The sequence below is a fragment of the Anabrus simplex genome, chromosome 6 (assembly GCF_040414725.1).
Source record: "Anabrus simplex isolate iqAnaSimp1 chromosome 6, ASM4041472v1, whole genome shotgun sequence".
Taxonomy (NCBI): Eukaryota; Metazoa; Arthropoda; class Insecta; order Orthoptera; family Tettigoniidae; genus Anabrus; species Anabrus simplex.
The window spans coordinates 5,966,292-5,985,458 of NC_090270.1; the positions used below are offsets into that span (position 1 = coordinate 5,966,292).

A 19,167-nucleotide genomic window follows, 5' to 3' on the forward strand; every position below is an offset into this window, starting at 1 on the left:
CAGGTCGGGAAAGAAAGCTTATCTAGTGTTTCCATATCCCTGTTTTTGTTCGTCTATTCAATAGTACACGTTCTTTTTTGTTGTCCCCTGCACAAATGTCTTAACAAAATTTTATTGCATATAATTTGCCTAGGCCTAAAATATGGGTGAAAGAAATCCTAGCAAAAATAGATTGTATGACTGGCTGGGAGGATTTTGTTTATCACGTTTCATTTTGTTTTTCGACACCGAGCCACAACGATGTGACGAAAGTTGTATATCAGTTGGTCTGTCGATGATCCACAGTTTTAAGTTGTGGGCCTTAGTCGTTGATACGCAAATGTCCACCTATAGGGTAGCATTTTCTTCATGGTCCGTTCCCTCCAGTTGCTCATATCTGGCACTTATCCACCATCTGGGGACATGCCAACACGGGGTTACAGGCCTGCACTTCATAATCATGTCACAAATGGCGAAGTTCGCAGGCAATATGGAGTGGCGAGAAAAACTCTTCTACGCTTGTAAGGGCATGTACCTTGAGCAGAAGCAGCAACAGTGGCAGAGACTGGTTTTGCTAAACGTTTTTGAACAATTAAAAACCAACAGGCATTAAAACAATAAATTATTACATGTTTGAAATTCCTCAGTGAACATGGAGCGTTTGAAACTAAAACTTTTAACCGCGTCCCCTGACAGACCGACAATACCCTCAAGAGACATTAAGGAAGGCAAACAATAAAATTAATAAACAGCCCACATCAAGAGCAAAACAATGAATGATAGAGGAAAATCAATAATAATAAGGTGGCACAATAATATAGAAGCAATTAAAGCTCATCTCGTGACCCAGTTCACCACATCAACAGCATAGGTACGCCATGCAACAACGAACGTCAGCACACCTCGAGTATTGTTACAACACTGACCAGCCGAAATAATGCAAACAAATCAAAACGTTATCAGAAAAACAAAAGACGGAACGTACCCCAACAATGGAATAAAATGGAGTGTAGTATTAGAACAGTAACATTAATCAAAATTTAGAGAAAGGAAAATATTAATATAATAATACTAATAATAAAAAGTAAATTAATTTAAAGGAAAAATGGATTTAAATTCAATTCGACCCTAAGCACGCTTCAGTTTTCACTTGAGTTTAAAATTTGACATAACGTTATATTAATCTTAAATTTTCATCCTTAGTAGGGTAACTATACAACCAGACAACATAGCTTGCAAATACTTTTCCATTTGGCTTCTTTCCTTTCCACGGGGAAGAGTTTTAAAATCTTAACAACAGATACAGTGATTTAACTTGTCACAGGTCCTGTGTAAAGAACAGGTCGTTTTAAAACACACGGTCTCGTCACGTACAAGTATGTCCTTTCAATGAAAATTATACTTCGCCCAAAAGAAGACAACAGCTAGGGTATGGTTAAATATTGCGGAATTAATAAATTTCAACCACAAATGTTCACTCAAAACATAATCTGATCGGAAGGTGAACAGTATCTTCAGTCAAAATAAAACATAATTAATATTACATGCCGATCCGACATTTTGAATTTCGTTTACAGAACGCTTGACGAAGCTACCCTCTTCAAACTCGCCGAGACAGTTTATATAAAATATAAAGTTGGACTTACCGAGGTGATGAGGCCTTTTCACATTGTTAAGATTTTAAAACATACATCCGAGGCGACGTTCTCCATGTATTAAGGCATGCTTTAAGCTTTTAAAACAAGAACTTCACACAAATACTGGTAATTTTCTATCTTCCACCCACCACTAACAATAATATAATTCACCACGAAAGCTCACATTAGGGTGGTTTGAACACACACACACACACACACACACACACACACACACACACACACACACACACACACACACAGACCGTCTGCTAGCCATTGTAACACAAGGCTGTCGCCGAGACAACCTTACTCAAGCAGAGATGGCCATCAACAACCACGGTACCAGCAGCTTAAACAAGGGCGCGTTGTGGACAACAGTTAACAGTCGAGTCGCGCGCTGACCAATGCCAACTTCTTAACAACAAAGCTCCACGAAATATCCAATGGTGATGGATCAGCCCACGGTTATAGTACAATTCACACCAAGAAGAACCATAAATGTACAGCAATTAGTTATCGCAGAGTTCCGTTCCATTGGGCAAGATTAACAATAGTTTTCCATTCACCTTTTGTTACAAATACCACACGAACAAACCTTCGGTGTAGCGGTGATTTCACATAGTCCTCAAAATTATACCGCTACAGTAGCAAAATTAACTGTGCATACTTCCTGTAAAGGTTTCATGGTATGGGTTACTGTAGTCACGTCCTAGCTCGTGAACTATGGACAACGGCTGAGTGGCCTAGTAAGTGGTCCTGAGGGTCGGGATACCAGTTGCTATGGAATGGGGGTGGGCATCTCGGACATAATCTGAGTCATGGCCCTCCTCGTGCTCAGGCGGCTAGGAATATACAATACACCGGTGGTCCCTAACCCGTTAGAGGAGAGTTCCTCACTTGGACAATGTGCAAGTAGGGTAGCATCCTGCCTCATGAATCTACCGAGATCAGGACATTTTAAGCAAGCCTCGGACCTATGGGAGTAACGCAGTCCCACTCCCATTTTACAGGCGAGGGACCCCTAGGAAATAACTTGCCGAACGACATGGAATTCGATGGGGAGCTTTCAATATTCATGGGGCAAAGTCAGCAAAGAGGATGCATTTGGATGTGGTAGGTGTAAGTGATATTCGGGTTAGGGGAGAAAACGAGGAAGAGTTAGGAGATGATAAAGTATACTTGACGGGTGTAAGAAAGGGATGGGCAGAGTATGGGGTAGAGCTGTTTGTCAGAAATACCATTGCACACAACATAGTTTCTGTTAGGCACGTAAATGAGCGAATGATGTGGGTAGATTTGTCAATGGGAGGAATTAGGACGAAATTTGTGAGGGTGCAGGGGAGGATGAAGTTGACAAGTTTTATGAAGCATTGAGTGACTTCGTGGTCAGGGTCAACAGCAAGGATAGGATAGTGCTAATGGGCGATTTCAATGCGAGAGTTGGAAATAGAACTGAAAGATACGAAAGGGTGATTGAAAAATGTGGGGAAGATATGAAAGCTAATGCGAATGGGAAGCGTTTGCTGGACTTCTATGCTAGTATGGGTTTAGCAGTTACGAATACATTCTTCAAGCATAACGAAATTCACCGCTGCACATGAGAGGCTAGGTCCATAATAGACTATATCTTAACCGACTTCGAATTCAAAAAAAACTGTTACGAATGTACGAGTTTTCCGGGGAATTTTCGATTATACAGACCACTATCTGATCTGTAGTGAACTAAGTATCTCTAGGCCTAGGGTAGATAAAGTGAAATCTGTCTGCAAACGAATAAGGGTAGAAAATCTCCAGGACGAGGAAATTAGACAGAAGTACATGGATATGATTAGTTAGAAGTTTCGAACAGTAGACAGTAAGCAGGTTGAGGTTGTAGAAAGAGAATGGGTGGCATACAGGGATGCCGTAGTAGAAAAAAAAAGGGAATGCCTAGGAACAACTGTGTGTAAACATGGGAAAAGGCGAACATCTTGGTGGAATGATGAAGTGAGAGCGGCTTGTAAACGTAAAAAGAAGGCTTATCAGTAATAGCTCCAAACAAGGGCCGAGGCAGACAGGGATTTTTACGTAGATGAAAGAAACGGAGCGAAACAAATAGTTGTTCAATCCAAAAAGAAGTCGTAGGAAGATTTTTGTAATAACCTGGAAAGGCTAGGTCAAGCAGCAGGGAAACCTTTGTGGACAGTAATAAGGAATCTTAGGAAGAGAGGGAAAAAGGAAATGAACAGTGTTTTGAGTAATTCAGGTTAACTCATAATAGATCCCGGGGAATTGCTGGAGAGGTGGAGGAAACATTTTGAACATCGTCTCAACGTAATAGGAAATCGTCCTCGTGGTGTTGCGAACGGCCAACCTCATGAGGAGGAGGAAAATGATGTTGGTGAAATTACGCTTGAGGAAGTTGAAAGGATGGTAAATAAACTCCATTGTCATAAAGCAGCAGTAATAGGTGAAATTAGACCTGAAATTGTGTAGTATAGTGGGAAGGCAGGGATGAATTGGTTTCATAGAGTAGTAAGATTAGGATGGAGTGTTGGTAAGGTACCTTGAGGTTGATAAAAGCAGTAATTGCACCTGTGTTTAAGCAAGGGAACAGGAAGGATTGCAACAACTATCGAGGTATCTCATTGATTAGTATATCAGGCAAAGTATTCACTGGCATCTTGGAAGGGAGGGTGCGATCAGTCGTTGAGAGGAAGTTGGATGAAAACCAGTGTGGTTTCAGACCACAGAGAGGCTGTCAGGATCAGATTTTCAGTATGCACCAGGTAATTGAAAGATGCTACGAGAGGAATAGGCAGTTGTGTTTATGTTTCGTAGATCTAGAGAAATCATATGACAGGGAACTGAGGGAAAGAATGTTCGCCTTACTAGGAGACTATGGAATTAAAGGTAGATTATTTCAATCAATCGAAGGCATTTATGTTGACAATTGGGATGCAGTCAGAATTGATGGAAGAATGAGTTCTTGGTTCAGGCTACTTACAGGGGTTAAACAAGGCTGTAATCTTTCATCTTTGCTGTTCGTATCATCTGCTGAAAGGTATAAAATGGTAGGGAGAGATTCAGTTAGGTAGAAATGTAGTCTTAATGGCAGATTATGCCGAAGGCCTGCAGTCTAATATCTTGGAACTTGAAAATAGGTGCAATGAGTGTGGTATGAAAATTAGCCTTTCGAATACTAAATTGATGTCAGTAGGTAATAAATTCAACAGAATTGAATGCCAGATCGGTGATACAAAGTAGATAATTTCAAGTATTTAGGTTGTGTGTTCTCCCAGGATGGTAATATAGTAAGTGAGATTGAATCAAGGTGTAGTAAAGCTAATGCAGTGAGCTCGCAGTTGCGATCAGCAGTATTCTGTAAGAAGGAAGTCAGCTCCCAGACGAAACTATCTTTACATCGGTCTGTTTTCAGACCAACTTTGCTTTACGGGAGCGAAAGCTGGGTGGACTTAGGATATCTTATTCATAAGTTAGAAGTAACAGACATGAAAGTAGCAAGAATGATTGCTGGTACAAACAGGTGGGAACAATGGCAGGAGGGTACTCGGAATGAGGAGATAAAGGCTAATTTAGGAATGAACTCGATGGATGAAGCTGTACGCATAAACCGGCTTCGGTGGTGGGGTCATGTATGGGGAATGGAAGAGGATAGGTTACGTAGGAGAATAATGGACTCTGTTATGGAGGTTAAGAGAAGTGGAGGGAGACCAAGACGACGATGCTTAGACTCAGTTTCTAACGATTTTAAGATAAGAGGTAGAGAAGTAAATGAGTCCGGAGCTCTAGTTGCAAATCGAGGATTGTGGCGAACTTTAGTAAATTCACAGAGGCTTGCAGCCTGTACGCTGAAAGGCATAACAGTCTATAATGATAATGTACGTATGTATGTGTGTATGTATGTATGCCCATCCCTTAATGCCAATTTCGTGCTAGGCACACACTTTTCACGTTTTCTTTGCCTAATTATTAGGACGCAATTAACGTAATACGTCAATAAATTTTCGAATTGCCTTTTTTATTGATTACCATAGCAACTAGTAACTTACTTCTTAACATAGAATCTGCTAACTTGTTTATCGTTATAGCAGCCAAACATTTATTGACATAGAAACTGGCAAATTATTTATTGACTTAGCAACGAAACATTTATTGACATAGAAACTGGCAACTTATTTATTGACTTAGCAACGAAACATTTAATGACATAGAAACTGGCAACTTATTTATTGATATAGCAACGAAACACTTAATTATTAACATAGCAACTGGTAACTTATATTATCATTTAGACTTTCACGGCCCGTGTAACTATCCATGAGGTATATTTTTGGGCTTATGCCATGTAATCACCATCACCCTGCCCAGAAACATGGTATCCTTAAAACTCTGACTACCAGGGCCAGAAGGATTTGTGAAGTGGCAGCTCTACAAGAGGAAATTAACACCTTGAGAGCAACGGTTCTATGATCTCAATGGTTCTTGCATTGACACGTAATCGGACGTCTGTTAAGGAAAAAGATGTAAAAGGAACTGCTTACTACCTTACATACATAATACGACGGATCGTATTGCTAAAATCTTACGTAGGTACCATGTACGAACTGTTTTGGAACATCAATTAAGATTAGGCAACTCCTGCGACCAACTGAGGATAATCTGCCTAAATTGCAACAACCTGGTATCTACAGAGTTCCCTGTATTTGTGGCAAGGTTTATATTGGGCAGACTTGGAGAACTGTATGTACTCGCATCAAAGAACGTATCAGATGTATCAGACTCAACCAACCTGATAAATCAGCTGTTGCTGATCATGCCCTAACACCTGGTCATGATGTTTTGTTGCAAGTAGTGGATGTTCTTGCCCGTATAAAGCAATATCGCCCAAGAATTATCAGGGAGGCGGTTGAAATACGTAAACACCCAGATAATTTCAACCGCGATACAGGTTACAACCTCTGTGAATCATGGCTACCTATAATCAGACCCATTAGAGAGTAATGCTTTGCTGTTACTATTCATTGTCTCTAGCATTGGGCTAAAATGGCGTCCCCTTTTCATCTTTGGGCACAATTTGAAGCTTCCTTGTTGCTTTCTCCTAGCAACCATCACTACGTCGTTTCTTTCCTCTTTTGTCTCCTGGTGAAGAAAGGCAAGGATCCTTTTGAAACGCGTTGAGTGTGTTTTTATAATTAATTACACGGCATAAGCCCAAAATATACCTCATGGATAACTGGTAACTTATTTATTAACATAGCAACTGGTAACATATTTAATGACGTAGCAACCAATTAGTTAAACAGCGCACCCCCTCGCTCAGTTGATATCAGTGGCAAGGAACTAAGTATGTCTCTAGCGACAAATCAACATCAAACAACGATATCTCCGCTGGTGAGAGTTCGGTAAAGATTTACCGCGAGACCAATCAAGCAATACTTAGCACCTTAGAAGAACGGAAAGTAACATAGAAAGTTGTAGTGAGGTAATGGACGTTCGGACTATCTGCCTGGTATTGTACGTACAACAAATCAGTTCTTGAACTGGATGTTGTTCAGCCCATGTTCCTGAGTGATTTTGGAAAATTTATACCCAATGTTTTCATGTTTGTCTTGTGGCATACCAACAACCGAAGAAAACGACATTCAAACAACTGGTGGCCCAAAACCGCAACCCAGGTCTTCGATTGCTTGCACAACTACTAAGAGATTAGAGGCAATGCCAGCGCGAAATCATGCCAACTACTTAGGGAAGGCCTCGATTAAAACACAAACATATGACAGGGAAGTGATGGAATCTGGGCAATACCAGGTCAAGGACCATAACAGAGGGTGAAAAAGGATCAAAGGATATAGCAATTCAACTACAATAACACTCACCCTCAGACTTCAGGACCAAAATTTAATACTATATTAAATCGAGAAGCTGGGTGGGTGGACTAACAGTTAGAGTAGAATTCACAATTGGCAGAAAATTAAGTACCTTTCAACCAAGTAGTTTTCCAAGAAACTACTCAAATACATGACCATTAACTTAAAGGTCCCCAAACACACTGGAATGAACAAGGCTTAAAAAAGACACTCAAGAATTTTAACATTTGATAAATATTTATGTATTCAGTTATAAATTAAAACTTAATTTTAAAATATTGTTACACTTAACAACAAAAAAGGTTTATAAAACACAATTTAAGAGCAACGTTTTCTAGAGTTTTTGTATCGCAGTACACTAATACATGAGTGCGCAAAATTTCATATCTGTATGTAGAAACGTTATGGTAAGTTTCATCATTATTTCAGTGGGCGTTGCAATTTAAAAAATATATACCGATAATGTTACCTTCCGAGCTCGGTATTAAAAGAAAATTTAGAATAATAAATACTCTCAAAATTTATAAACAAATTGTACATTTCCTTTGTAGGCCGTCTTTAAATTTACCTAATTAACAAATTAGTATTATTTACACAACTCACAAGGTATTGGAATACTTCCAAATTATTTTTCAAATAAACAATGAATTGCCAACAGGCCCAGTGACCACATATACTTGGTTTTCAAAAGACACCTTAGTGAACACGGAAGCATTTTAAAGTAACAACCTATCCGCGTCCCTAAATCAGAACGATAATACGAAAGAGGAACATTAAGGTAGGCCAAATTTGAATAAGGGAAGAGCCCACGTCAAAATAAATTAATGTTAACCTAGTAAACCAATCATAAGGTGACACAATAATATTAAAAGAAATAAACACTTTTCCGTGACCCAGTTCATCACACCAACAGCATAAAATCATCACACAACATCCGAACATCCCATGCATAATTAATCACACCAGCGACTCGCGCCGCGACAATGCGCGCTAATCAGAACCGTTATCAAATAAACAAAAGAAGGAAGCATTCCACAACAATGCCATAAACGGTGGATAGCCTCAGAAACATAAACCACGAATACGAAATAATGACAATAAGAGGTAATAACAATAATATCAAAGGAAGGCCAGAGATAACTAGAAAAATTAACTATAAGCACACTTCGGTATTCACCTTGGTACAGAATTAAAATTCATTACATTTACAATGAATTATTACGAACTAATTTCGCTGAAAGGTGGTCAGCCTTACGAACAGAACTCTCAATTTGGAAAAGAAATAAGAAAATTCTGTATTTACACAGGTGTAAAACTTTTGATAACATTATTCCACTGTTCAAGATAAGTACCAACCAACGCAGTTAGGTTGCAGATAATCAAGATCGCGTGCCAACAGTTACCACAACCCTTCTAACAATTCAAGTTTTACACGGTTCAATTAGCAAATTCTCACCTAATTAAACTGTCGGTATTTTGAATGGACACATTGAATTTCACATCAGTGAATTTTTCCAGCGCAAAAATATTCGCGTCTTCAAAAATGACCGAGCTCCAGGCCGAATGTCACTCCCAGGTGCAATGTAGCGCTGCACTTCAGAGGTAATTCATGCAGGATCTGACTTACCAAGATGATGAAGATGATGATTAAGGTAAATCCTTCGATAAATTACGGTTGAAATTAGCAGTAATGCCGTAGGGAACGGTCAAGTATAGCAGAAGCAACGGTCACACATAAAATAAATTTAAAAACTCATTTTTGTCCCAATAGTAGAAATTACCACCCTCCACACAAGTTTTAAGAACTAAAAAATCACTAAATAACCATGCTAGGGTGGTTCGAAGATATATACGACCCCCTTTGAGGGCATCGTAAAAGGAGACCCCTCTACCGGCATCTTGCCTGTCGGAGCATCACATCACAACTCGTATCATGCGGCAGGTGCAAGAGTGCGCTTCATAAACAGTTGAAAGTCGAGCGGGGAAGCTCACCAATACCAAGTTCGTAAACAACAATGTACCACTAACATCCAATAAAAAGGTGATTGGTCGCTGTTATATTATAATTTAGTCCAATAAGGTCTTTTAAATGCTAACAATGAACTATTTACGGCCAATTGCTGTGTTGTATTATATGGCACAAAGATAAATTATGGTTTCCTTTTTAAATTCCACATGTACTAAGTTCAGATATAGTGGTAATTCCACACAGTCCCAATAAATTATACCGCTACAGTCTAAAAATTGTGGGGCTAGTGAATTCATCTTACAGTGAAATGTTGGCATTGGGAATATGAACTGTGGTTCGACGTTGGACAGCACCAACGGTGTGAGTTTGGTAACTCGTCTGAGCTAAACCGCACAACATGTATTAAGAAATGATGAAGGTCCTACTTTCAGGAGATTATTTCATGAAAATTTCCCTGACTTTGTATAGTGATTCCTAAATTAGAAACGAGCATCTCTCGAGGTAAGAAGCGAAGTCGACGACGCACAGTTCTCAACGACACCAGGCATCCAATAAGCAGTACCCTATTGGCAACAGTATTTACCAACTCACATTGAAATAGATGATTTGACTTCCAGCATTGAAGATTTCACTAGCCAACACTTAGTTACTGTAATCTAGACGTGGGTATGTCTTAGAGCAAGAGGCCGTCCGAAAATATGTGTAGCGAAATAGCGTCATGTAACCTAGCAACCGTGCCGGCTGTGAAGTAAGGTAGGGAAGGTGGCCAGACAATATTACCTAGCAACTGTGCAGGTTGTTATGCAAGATATACATGAATGGCCAGACAATGTTACCAGCAACCGTGCAGGCTGTCATATAATGTATGCTTGAAATGCCAAATAATGTTACCTAGCAACCGAGAAGCCTGGGATGTAAGGTAGGAATGGTGGCCAGACAATGTTACCAGCAACCGTGCAAGCTGTGGTGTAAGGTATGGATGAATGGCCGGACAATGTTACCAAGGAAAATTGTAGGCCGTGATGGATGGATGGATGGATGGATGGATGGATGGATGGATGGATGGATGGATGGATGGATGGATGGATGGATGGATGGATGGATGGATGGATGGATGGATGGATGGATGGATGGATGGCCAGACAAAGTTTCCTAGCAAACGTGCAGGTTATGATGTGAGGTATAGGTGGTTTTCCAGACAATGTTACCTAGCAAAATTGTAGGATGTGATTTGAGAAGTGGATGGATGGCCAGAAAATGTTTACCTTGCAAACGTGCAGGTTATGATGTGAAGTACGCATGGATGGCCTGGCAATGTTATCTACCACCGTGCAGGCTGTGATGTAAGGTATAGATGGATGGCCAGACAGTGTTACCTACCAAACGTGCAGGCTAATTTGTACGGTATGGATGGATGGCCGGACAATGTTACCTAGAAACCTTGCAGGTTGTGATATAAGGTATTGATGGATGGTCAGACATTGTTACCTAGCAACAGTGCAGCAGTGATGCAAGTTACGGATGGATGGCCAGACATTGTTACCTAGCAACAGTGCAGCAGTGATGCAAGTTACGGATGGATGGCCAGACAATATTACCTACAAAAGGTGCAGGCTGTGTTGTAAGGTATAGATGGATCGCCATACTATGTTATCTAGCAACCTTGCAGGCTATGATGCAATGTACGGATGGATAACTAGACAATTTTACGTAGAAACCGTGCAGGCTGTGATGTAAGGTATTGATGGATGGTCAGACAATATTTCCTAGCAAACGTGCTGTAGTGATGCAAAGTATGGGTGGATGACCAGGCAATATTACCTAGGAACCGTGGAGGCTGTGATATAAGGTATGGGTGGCCAGACAATATTACCTGGCAACCGTGCAGGCTGTGACATAAGGTATAGTTGGATGACCAGACCATGTTATTACCTACCAACCGTGCAGGCTGTGATGTAAGGTAAGGCTGGATGGCCTAACAATGTTACCTAGCAACTCTGCAGCCTGTGATGTAAGGTGTGGTTGGATGGCCAGACCATCTTACCTAGGAACCGTGGAGGCTGTGATGTAAGGTATGAGTGGATGGCTAGACAATATTACTTACCAATCGTGCAGGCTGTGATGTAAGGTATGGATCGATGGGCATGGCAGAGTGACATGTATGATATATTTATAATAATTTGATTTGCCCTTTGTGAAATTTGTCGCTATTTTATTTTGACAAAATTTGCTCTGCACTTCATATAGCTTAAAATACACTGACTGACAGTGACAATGCAACACCAAGGAGGAGTGGCTCGAAAGGGATGAAAGTTGGGGAAAAAACAGGGTCGGCACGGAAGAATAATTGATGTTTATTTCAAACCGATATGCAGGTTACACAATGCGCACGGCATCGACTCAGTAGGATGTAGGACCACCGCGAGCGGCGATGCACGCAGAAACACGTCGAGGTACAGAGTCAATAAGAGTGCGGATGGTGTCCTGAGGGATGGTTCTCCATTCTCTGTCAACCATTTGCCACAGTTGGTCGTCCGTACGAGGCTGGGGCAGAGTTTGCAAACGGCGTCCAATGAGATCCCACACGTGTTCGATTGGTGAGAGATCCGGAGAGTACGCTGACCACGGAAGCATCTGTACACCTCGTAGAGCCTGTTGGGAGATGCGAGCAGTGTGTGGGCGGGCATTATCCTGCTGAAACAGAGCATTGGGCAGCCCCTGAAGGTACGGGAGTGCCACCGGCCGCAGCACATGCTGCACATGCTGCACGTAGCGGTGGGCATTTAACGTGCCTTGAATACGCACTAGAGGTGACGTGGAATCATACGCAATAGCGCCCCAAACCATGATGCCGCGTTGTCTAGCGGTAGGGCGCTCCACAGTTACTGCCGGATTTGACCTTTCTCCACGCCGACGCCACACTCGTCTGCGGTGACTATCACTGACAGAACAGAAGCGTGACTCATCGAAAAACACGACGTTCCTCCATTCCCTCATCCAAGTCGCTCTAGCCCGGCACCATGCCAGGCGTGCACGTCTATGCTGTGGAGTCAATGGTAGTCTTCTGAGCGGACGCCGGGAGTGCAGGCCTCCTTCAACCAATCGACGGGAAATTGTTCTGGTCGATATTGGAACAGCCAGGGTGTCTTGCACATGCTGAAGAATGGCGGTTGACGTGGCGTGCGGGGCTGCCACCGCTTGGCGGCGGATGCGCCGATCCTCGTGTACTGACGTCACTCGGACTGCGCCTGGACCCCTCGCACGTGCCACATGTCCCTGCGCCAACCATCTTCGCCACAGGCGCTGCACCGTGGACACATCCCTATGGGTATCGGCTGCGATTTGACGAAGCGACCAACCTGCCTTTCTAAGCCCGATCACCATACCCCTCGTAAAGTCGTCTGTCTGCTGGAAATGCCTCCGTTGACGGCGGCCTGGCATTCTTAGCTATACACATGTCCTGTGGCACACGACAACACGTTCTACAATGACTGTCGGCTGAGAAATCACGGTACGAAGTGGGCCATTCGCCAACGCCGTGTCCCATTTATCGTTCGCTACGTGCGCAGCACAGCGGCGCATTTCACATCATGAGCATACCTCAGTGACGTCAGTCTACCCTGCAATTGGCATAAAGTTCTGACCACTCCTTCTTGGTGTTGCATTTGCTCTGTCAGGCAGTGTATATCAGCAACAATTAAATTATGACATTTTTGAGAAACAAGGAATGATACAAATGCGGAGGGAAGATTTTTCGGATAATCACATGATTCACTACTTTTACAACATGGCTGCCCTGTACGGTTAGGTTTCTAATGTTAACGTAAAATGACAATGAATGGTGCACGTCCTTCAAGTTGACGATCATCGCGTGAGCCGAGTCAGAGGAAAGGACCATTGAATACCCGGGGACTCACTAATTACGGAGCCACCCATTTTCGCCCAATTTCATTTTCACTTAGAAAACCTTTTAATAAAATCAAAAGCAAAAACACAGAAAATCCCTGATTTTACAGAGAGGGATCTTCAGTATGTGAAGAGTGACGAAGTTCATTTTGCGCTTAAGTACTTGTTACTATTTTTACAGTTCTATGTCGTCCACCATGAACTCGATGGCAGCTGTGGTATTAGAAGACTTCTACAAGCCTTTCTTCGCCAAGCCTTTAACAGAAAGACAGACGAGTGTCTTAATGAAGGCTGTCGTCATTATCTTCGGCTTCGTGTGCGTGGCCCTCGTGTTCGTCGTCGAGAAGCTGGGCTCCGTACTGCAGGTGGGTCATTTCGGGAAGTAATAAGGTCAGCACGGTTTATATTAGAATGACACTATTTATTACATACGTAAATCACAGATGGATGCAGTGAAAGCATCGTGACCTGTCAGAATAGAAAAAGAAACCGTAGTGTGTAGGGGGCGCTACTTGATGGTGGCTCAGCCAGAGTCATGTGGATATATATAAATATTCTCAACACTCTCTCTCGAAGGTTGAACCAACTTCAACGTTTCAGTCTTCTGACACCCAGACATTCTAAGCACTTCGGTAGTCCCTTGGTAAATATATCTGCAGGCATCTTCTCAGTTGACAAGTATTCGAGGTGAATGTCCCCAGATGAAAGAACCTCTCGTACAGAATGATGTCGCACATCAATGTGCTTGGTCCGAGAGTGGAAAATAGAATTTCCAGCAAGCTTCTGAGCTCCAATTTTGTCTTTATATAGCTGCACAGTCGACACGCTGTTAACGCCTATCTCCCTTGTTAGTCGTAGTAAGTGCACTGCCTCACTCAAGGCCTCACTCAAGGCCATATATTCAGCTCCGTTGAGGACAATGCCACTGTCCGTTGTTTCCTGGATTCCCAAGATACGACTCTACCATACATTGTAAAGGCAAAGCCAGTGTATGATCTGCGATCGTTGATGCATGCAGCCCAATCAGCATCTACATAGCCAGTTAAATTACTGGTATCGCTTCCAAAGGTGATTCCCACATCAGAAGATCCCTTCACGTACCTCAGAACCCTCTTTGCCAATTGCCAGTGTTTTTTGGCAAAAGAATCATTGTATTGGCTTAAGACACTCACTGCATGAGATTTGTCTGGACGCGTTGCAGTTGATAGGTACATAAGAGCACCTATGAGCTCTCTGTGGGAGGGCCTCTCACTATCATCTTTGGACCAAGTACTTCATCTTGACAGTTTAATTTCAGCTTGAATTAGTGTGGCCACGGCTTGCAATCAGACATTCGAAAGCGATCTAAGATGTCCATTGCGTAACCTTTCTGTTTCAGGTGATAACAGAATCATTTCGAGAAAACTCAATCCCGAGACAGTACTTAATGTCTCCTAGGTCTTTGACGTCAAACGACTTTTGTAGAAATTGGTGGACCTAGTCAATTTCTGTCGAGTTCCGTGACAAAACTATAATGTCATCAACTTTATCTATGATTAGGAGAGCGAACCCTACACATAGACGCTCGAATCGCCGGACGTTGGTTTGACACCAAGCTTTAGTAGTTGCTCTTTCGAGCGTCGGTGCCAACAGCTGCCAGCCTGCTTCCAGCATTGCACAGCTTTTTATACGGCATACACAATCCTTGTACAACATCTTTAGCACTCTCTTGGCTTCAGCTATGATCTCGGATGTTGCATTGCTTTCCTGTACGATGAATTCGAGTATTTCCCTGGTGTAGTTTGGTACCTCCATAAAGATTTCCTTTTCAACGATTCCATTTAAGTATGCAGTTGCTACATCGAATTGTCGGACATACATTCCATGATAAGCAGCGAGCGCAATAGCCAATCGTATTCAGCTGAGCCGTGCTACTGGTGTGAATGTTTCAGTATAATCTATACCTGGCCTCTAGGAAAAAGCCCTGGCCACCACTCTAGCCTTCCTTCTTGTGATCTTGTCATTTGCTCCGTACATGACTTCCAATTGTCGTCCTTCTTTCTGCGCGGTCTACAAGATCCCAGGTCTTCTGCCATCGCCAGCATCCACTCAATTTTCTCTGGACCTGAAAATGCCATCTGAATTGTAACCTCAGCCAGACATACCGAATCACGTGTTCCTGGTAAAGCTTTCGAGATCTGCCTCGTGTTCCCGAACGAATCATTTTTTGTTTTCCTGGAGAATGTTGAGATTGTCTTATTTCTGGTTCTGACTCATTTTCAAAACCAAGAAATTCTGCTTCTGAACTATCCGGATCTTTGGTGCTTTCTGTACGTTCTGTGTGTCTAGGAGTTATGTTTACTTTGATAAAAGGATCAACCTGCTCTGGGTCTATCCTGGGATGATCTTCATCAAAGTGCTGTACATTTTGGAGCTGACTTGAAAAAATATCAAAATCGTATTTTTGCTCTTTTCTGTCTCCATTCTGAAACTTGACATCACGTGAGTTTTCCAATTTTCCTTCCTGTGGTATCCAAACTCTGAAACCTTCGGACTGCTCCGCATATCCGAGGAATATGCCCTTTTTTCCCCGAGGGTCGAATTTTCCTACGTTCGGCGATCGAATTAGGCAGCAGGTTTCACATCCAAATATTTCGAATTTACAAACATTTGGAACCTTTCCAGTCCAGGCTTCGTAAGGAGTTCGTCGACCCAGTTTACTTGTTCGACATTTGTTCCCAATGTAATTCGCTGTTGCAACAGCCTCTGCCCAGAAAGGAGGAGGAAGTCCGGACTGCATTAAAAACATCTGGCCATCTCGATGAGTGTACGGTATCTCCTTTCCGCTACTCCATTCGAAAGCTCCACGTCCATTGAAAAACTGCGTGATCCTACGACGCCTGAAGATTCTGCGTAAGCCGGAACAAAATTTCCTACGAAACGAGGCCCAACACAAATGGCTAGTGTCTTTAGGTCCTGCACATTGATTTTTCTCTTTTCTGTCTCTTCTATTGCAAAGTGGGATTGAGGCGAGCCCAGTACTCAGTGCTAATGTGTTCGCACTGTTGTACTGCTTCCGAAATAACGCACGAGCTCTGCTTGAGGAGGAAATGTCAAAGTCGCGCAAGATGGTACCACGCTTTACATAAGCCACAAAATGCTTGCCTACTGCACGGCTATCGTCTAGATTAACGACAGCGGTTTCGTAGCGCCACGGCCTTGGCGGTAATCGATGACACATAAAACACGCCTGGAAAATGGGTAATTTCCAACTGTTCGACATATTTTAATACTTCGTCATGCGTCATTGTTCTCCGCGGCAAAGCATCTAAGATACTCTTCTTGCTGTCATTTAATACCCAGTCGATTTTTTCATAGAGACAGCTATATGTCTAGGCCACGCAAATCAATGCCCTCCAGCACAGTCTAGCTTAAGCAAGCGGTGAGTGTGGACGTGTTGTGTAGTGCGTGCTGTGAAGTATGGTGGGGGTGGAACAGTACCGGGCCGCGATTGGGAGGTGGCAGTGGAAGCAGGGGAAGAATTCCAAGAATGGTTTGGAGAAAAGGAAGAGCTGGGAAAGATGGGTGAGGCGGTACTCGTAGCAGTAGTGATAGCTGTGCTTGTTGGCATTGGAGAAGGGTGGAAGTAAACCCCTGCCAGAATACCAGTGCCAAATTCAGCTGCGAAGATTTGGCGGAAATAAAAGAGATAGTGAGAGAAGTCATACAAGAAACCTGCCCTTGGGACCAGATGAAAGAAGTTAAGGATATGATAAAAGAGCAATCAAAGGAGGTAGGGAATATGAAGAAATGGATAGAAACATAGACAGAAGAATCGATGAACAGAACGTGTAGTAATAAGAAAGAAGTAGAGCTGTTAAGAGGGAAAGTAAAATATCTAGAAGAGGAGGTGTTGAAGATGAATAAGGGAGCAGACGTGTGCAACCAGGACAGGGTGAAAAAATCCATATTTGTAGATGGCGTTCAAGAAGATGAGAAGGAAGAGGAGGTGGTCATAATTTGTAAGGTGGTGGACGTCAAACAGAACTAAATGAAAATAAATTTTAGTGAAGTGGCTATAGATGATGTGGAAAGAGTGGGTAAAGCTAAATGACGCAGACCAATTAGAGTAAAGTTATTGTCAACTTTAATGGCAGAAATAACGTTAAGAAACGCCAACAATTTACAAGGTCAGAAATTCTGGGTAAAAAGAGATATGGGTAAAGAAGGAAGTAAAAATATGAAAACTCTGAAACGGCATCTTTAGAGGGCGAGACAACAAGGACTGACAGCACACATAAGGGGGCAGCGGCTGGTGGTGTCAAATGGAAAATGGTTTAGGGAGTGATCAGTGGCAAAATTGAAAGAGATGGGCGATCAAGACAGAACGGAGGTAGAAGTGATGGCAAAGCAAGATGGAGGGAAGGACGCAGAACGATTTATGGATCGAGTGGAGGTAAGTGAGGAGAACAATCCAGGAGGAAGTGGGCAGTGCAGTGCAGATTTGGAAGAAATGAGTCGGGAAGTGGTGAGTGAGGGAGAGTCTCAAGAATTGTTAAGAGCAGAGTACAGTGATCAAGGGAACAATAAAGGTCGTGAGATGCGTGCCGAACAGAAAGGAAAAGCAGGTATGAACAAAGGAAGAGGTATGAGTCTAAAAGACTTGTGGGGTAAATTGTATAAGGGTTTGGAGGATAAAGAGGGAAGAGAATGACAAAAATGATATTAAAAGGAGAAATGGAGTCAGAGAGGGAGAGGGTTATGGTAACAAGAAGTAAGAATAGGGGAGGTAATCTGGAAAGGTGGGGGGGAGGTTAAGTTATAACAAAATTGAAAAATAGGTTTTTTTGAATATTGAAGGGTTATTAGGCAATAAAATGTTGAAGAAGTAGTGGAAAGTTACGATATTGTGGCACTCTTGAGAACATGGCTTGAAACAGAGAAGGGGATAACATGGAAAGGGTTTTGATTAAATATAAATACAAAAGAAAGGAGAGGAATAAGGAAAGATCCCCAGTAGGAACAGTGGTTCTATTAAATGAACAAATTAGTGGATTAGTAGAAGATATTGAGACGGAGATGCAAGAAGTCATCTGGATTATATTTAATATGGGGAAGGAAGAAGGGAGGGTTAAGAAGGTAAGTTTAGCGTTTGCATATTGCCACCCCAGGAGTTCTTTATACACAAATAAATATTTTTGAAGAGTTATTGACGGATATTAGCATGATAAGAGAGAAGTTTGCAGAATAAGATGGTATGTTATCATTTGGACACTGGAATGCGAGAATAGGGGAACAGAGCCCAGTGTACAGTGGAGAAGGAGGGGGGTTAATGAGGATAAGTAGAAGTGAAGATAAAGGCACAAAGAGTTATGGAGGTAAACTCTTAGAAATGTGTGCAGCGGGAAATTGATACATTCTAAACGGATGGAAGGAGGGCGACAGGATTGCAGGGAGTGTTGGAGGTAGGAGATTGGATTCAATCACATCATTTTCCAGTGTGTGGAGGTAAGGGGGCACAAGAAGAGAGAAGTTAATAAAGGGAGAGGGTATATTAAGTATAAATGAACAGAGAAAGCAGAACGGGAATTGGATAAGATAATAAAAAAGAGGTACAATTAGTAAGGTATGGATGGGAGGTAGCATGGAGGAAAACAACATAGATAGAGCTTTCAAACTGATTTACAGGATAGCACAGATTGACAGAGGCAGAAGGAGGAAGAAGAGAGACGGGGTAGGATGGTACTGTAAGGAATGTGAGGAAATGCGAAACAGGGTTATGGGTGCGTTAAGAGTATGTAGAAAAAAAGTTGGGAGTAGAGAAAGG

General features: G+C 42.2%; 1 protein-coding gene across 1 annotated transcript in view; it reads left to right on the plus strand.

Moving 5' to 3' along the window:
- The window catches only part of LOC136875457 (sodium-coupled monocarboxylate transporter 1-like), a 185,046-nt gene that overhangs the window by 127,271 nt on the left and 38,608 nt on the right, over positions 1 to 19,167 (plus strand). The window contains exon 10 of the mRNA XM_067149006.2: positions 13,543 to 13,726. Within this exon, the coding sequence (XP_067005107.2) occupies positions 13,543 to 13,726 (184 nt within the window). The remainder of the gene's footprint in view (positions 1 to 13,542; positions 13,727 to 19,167) is intronic.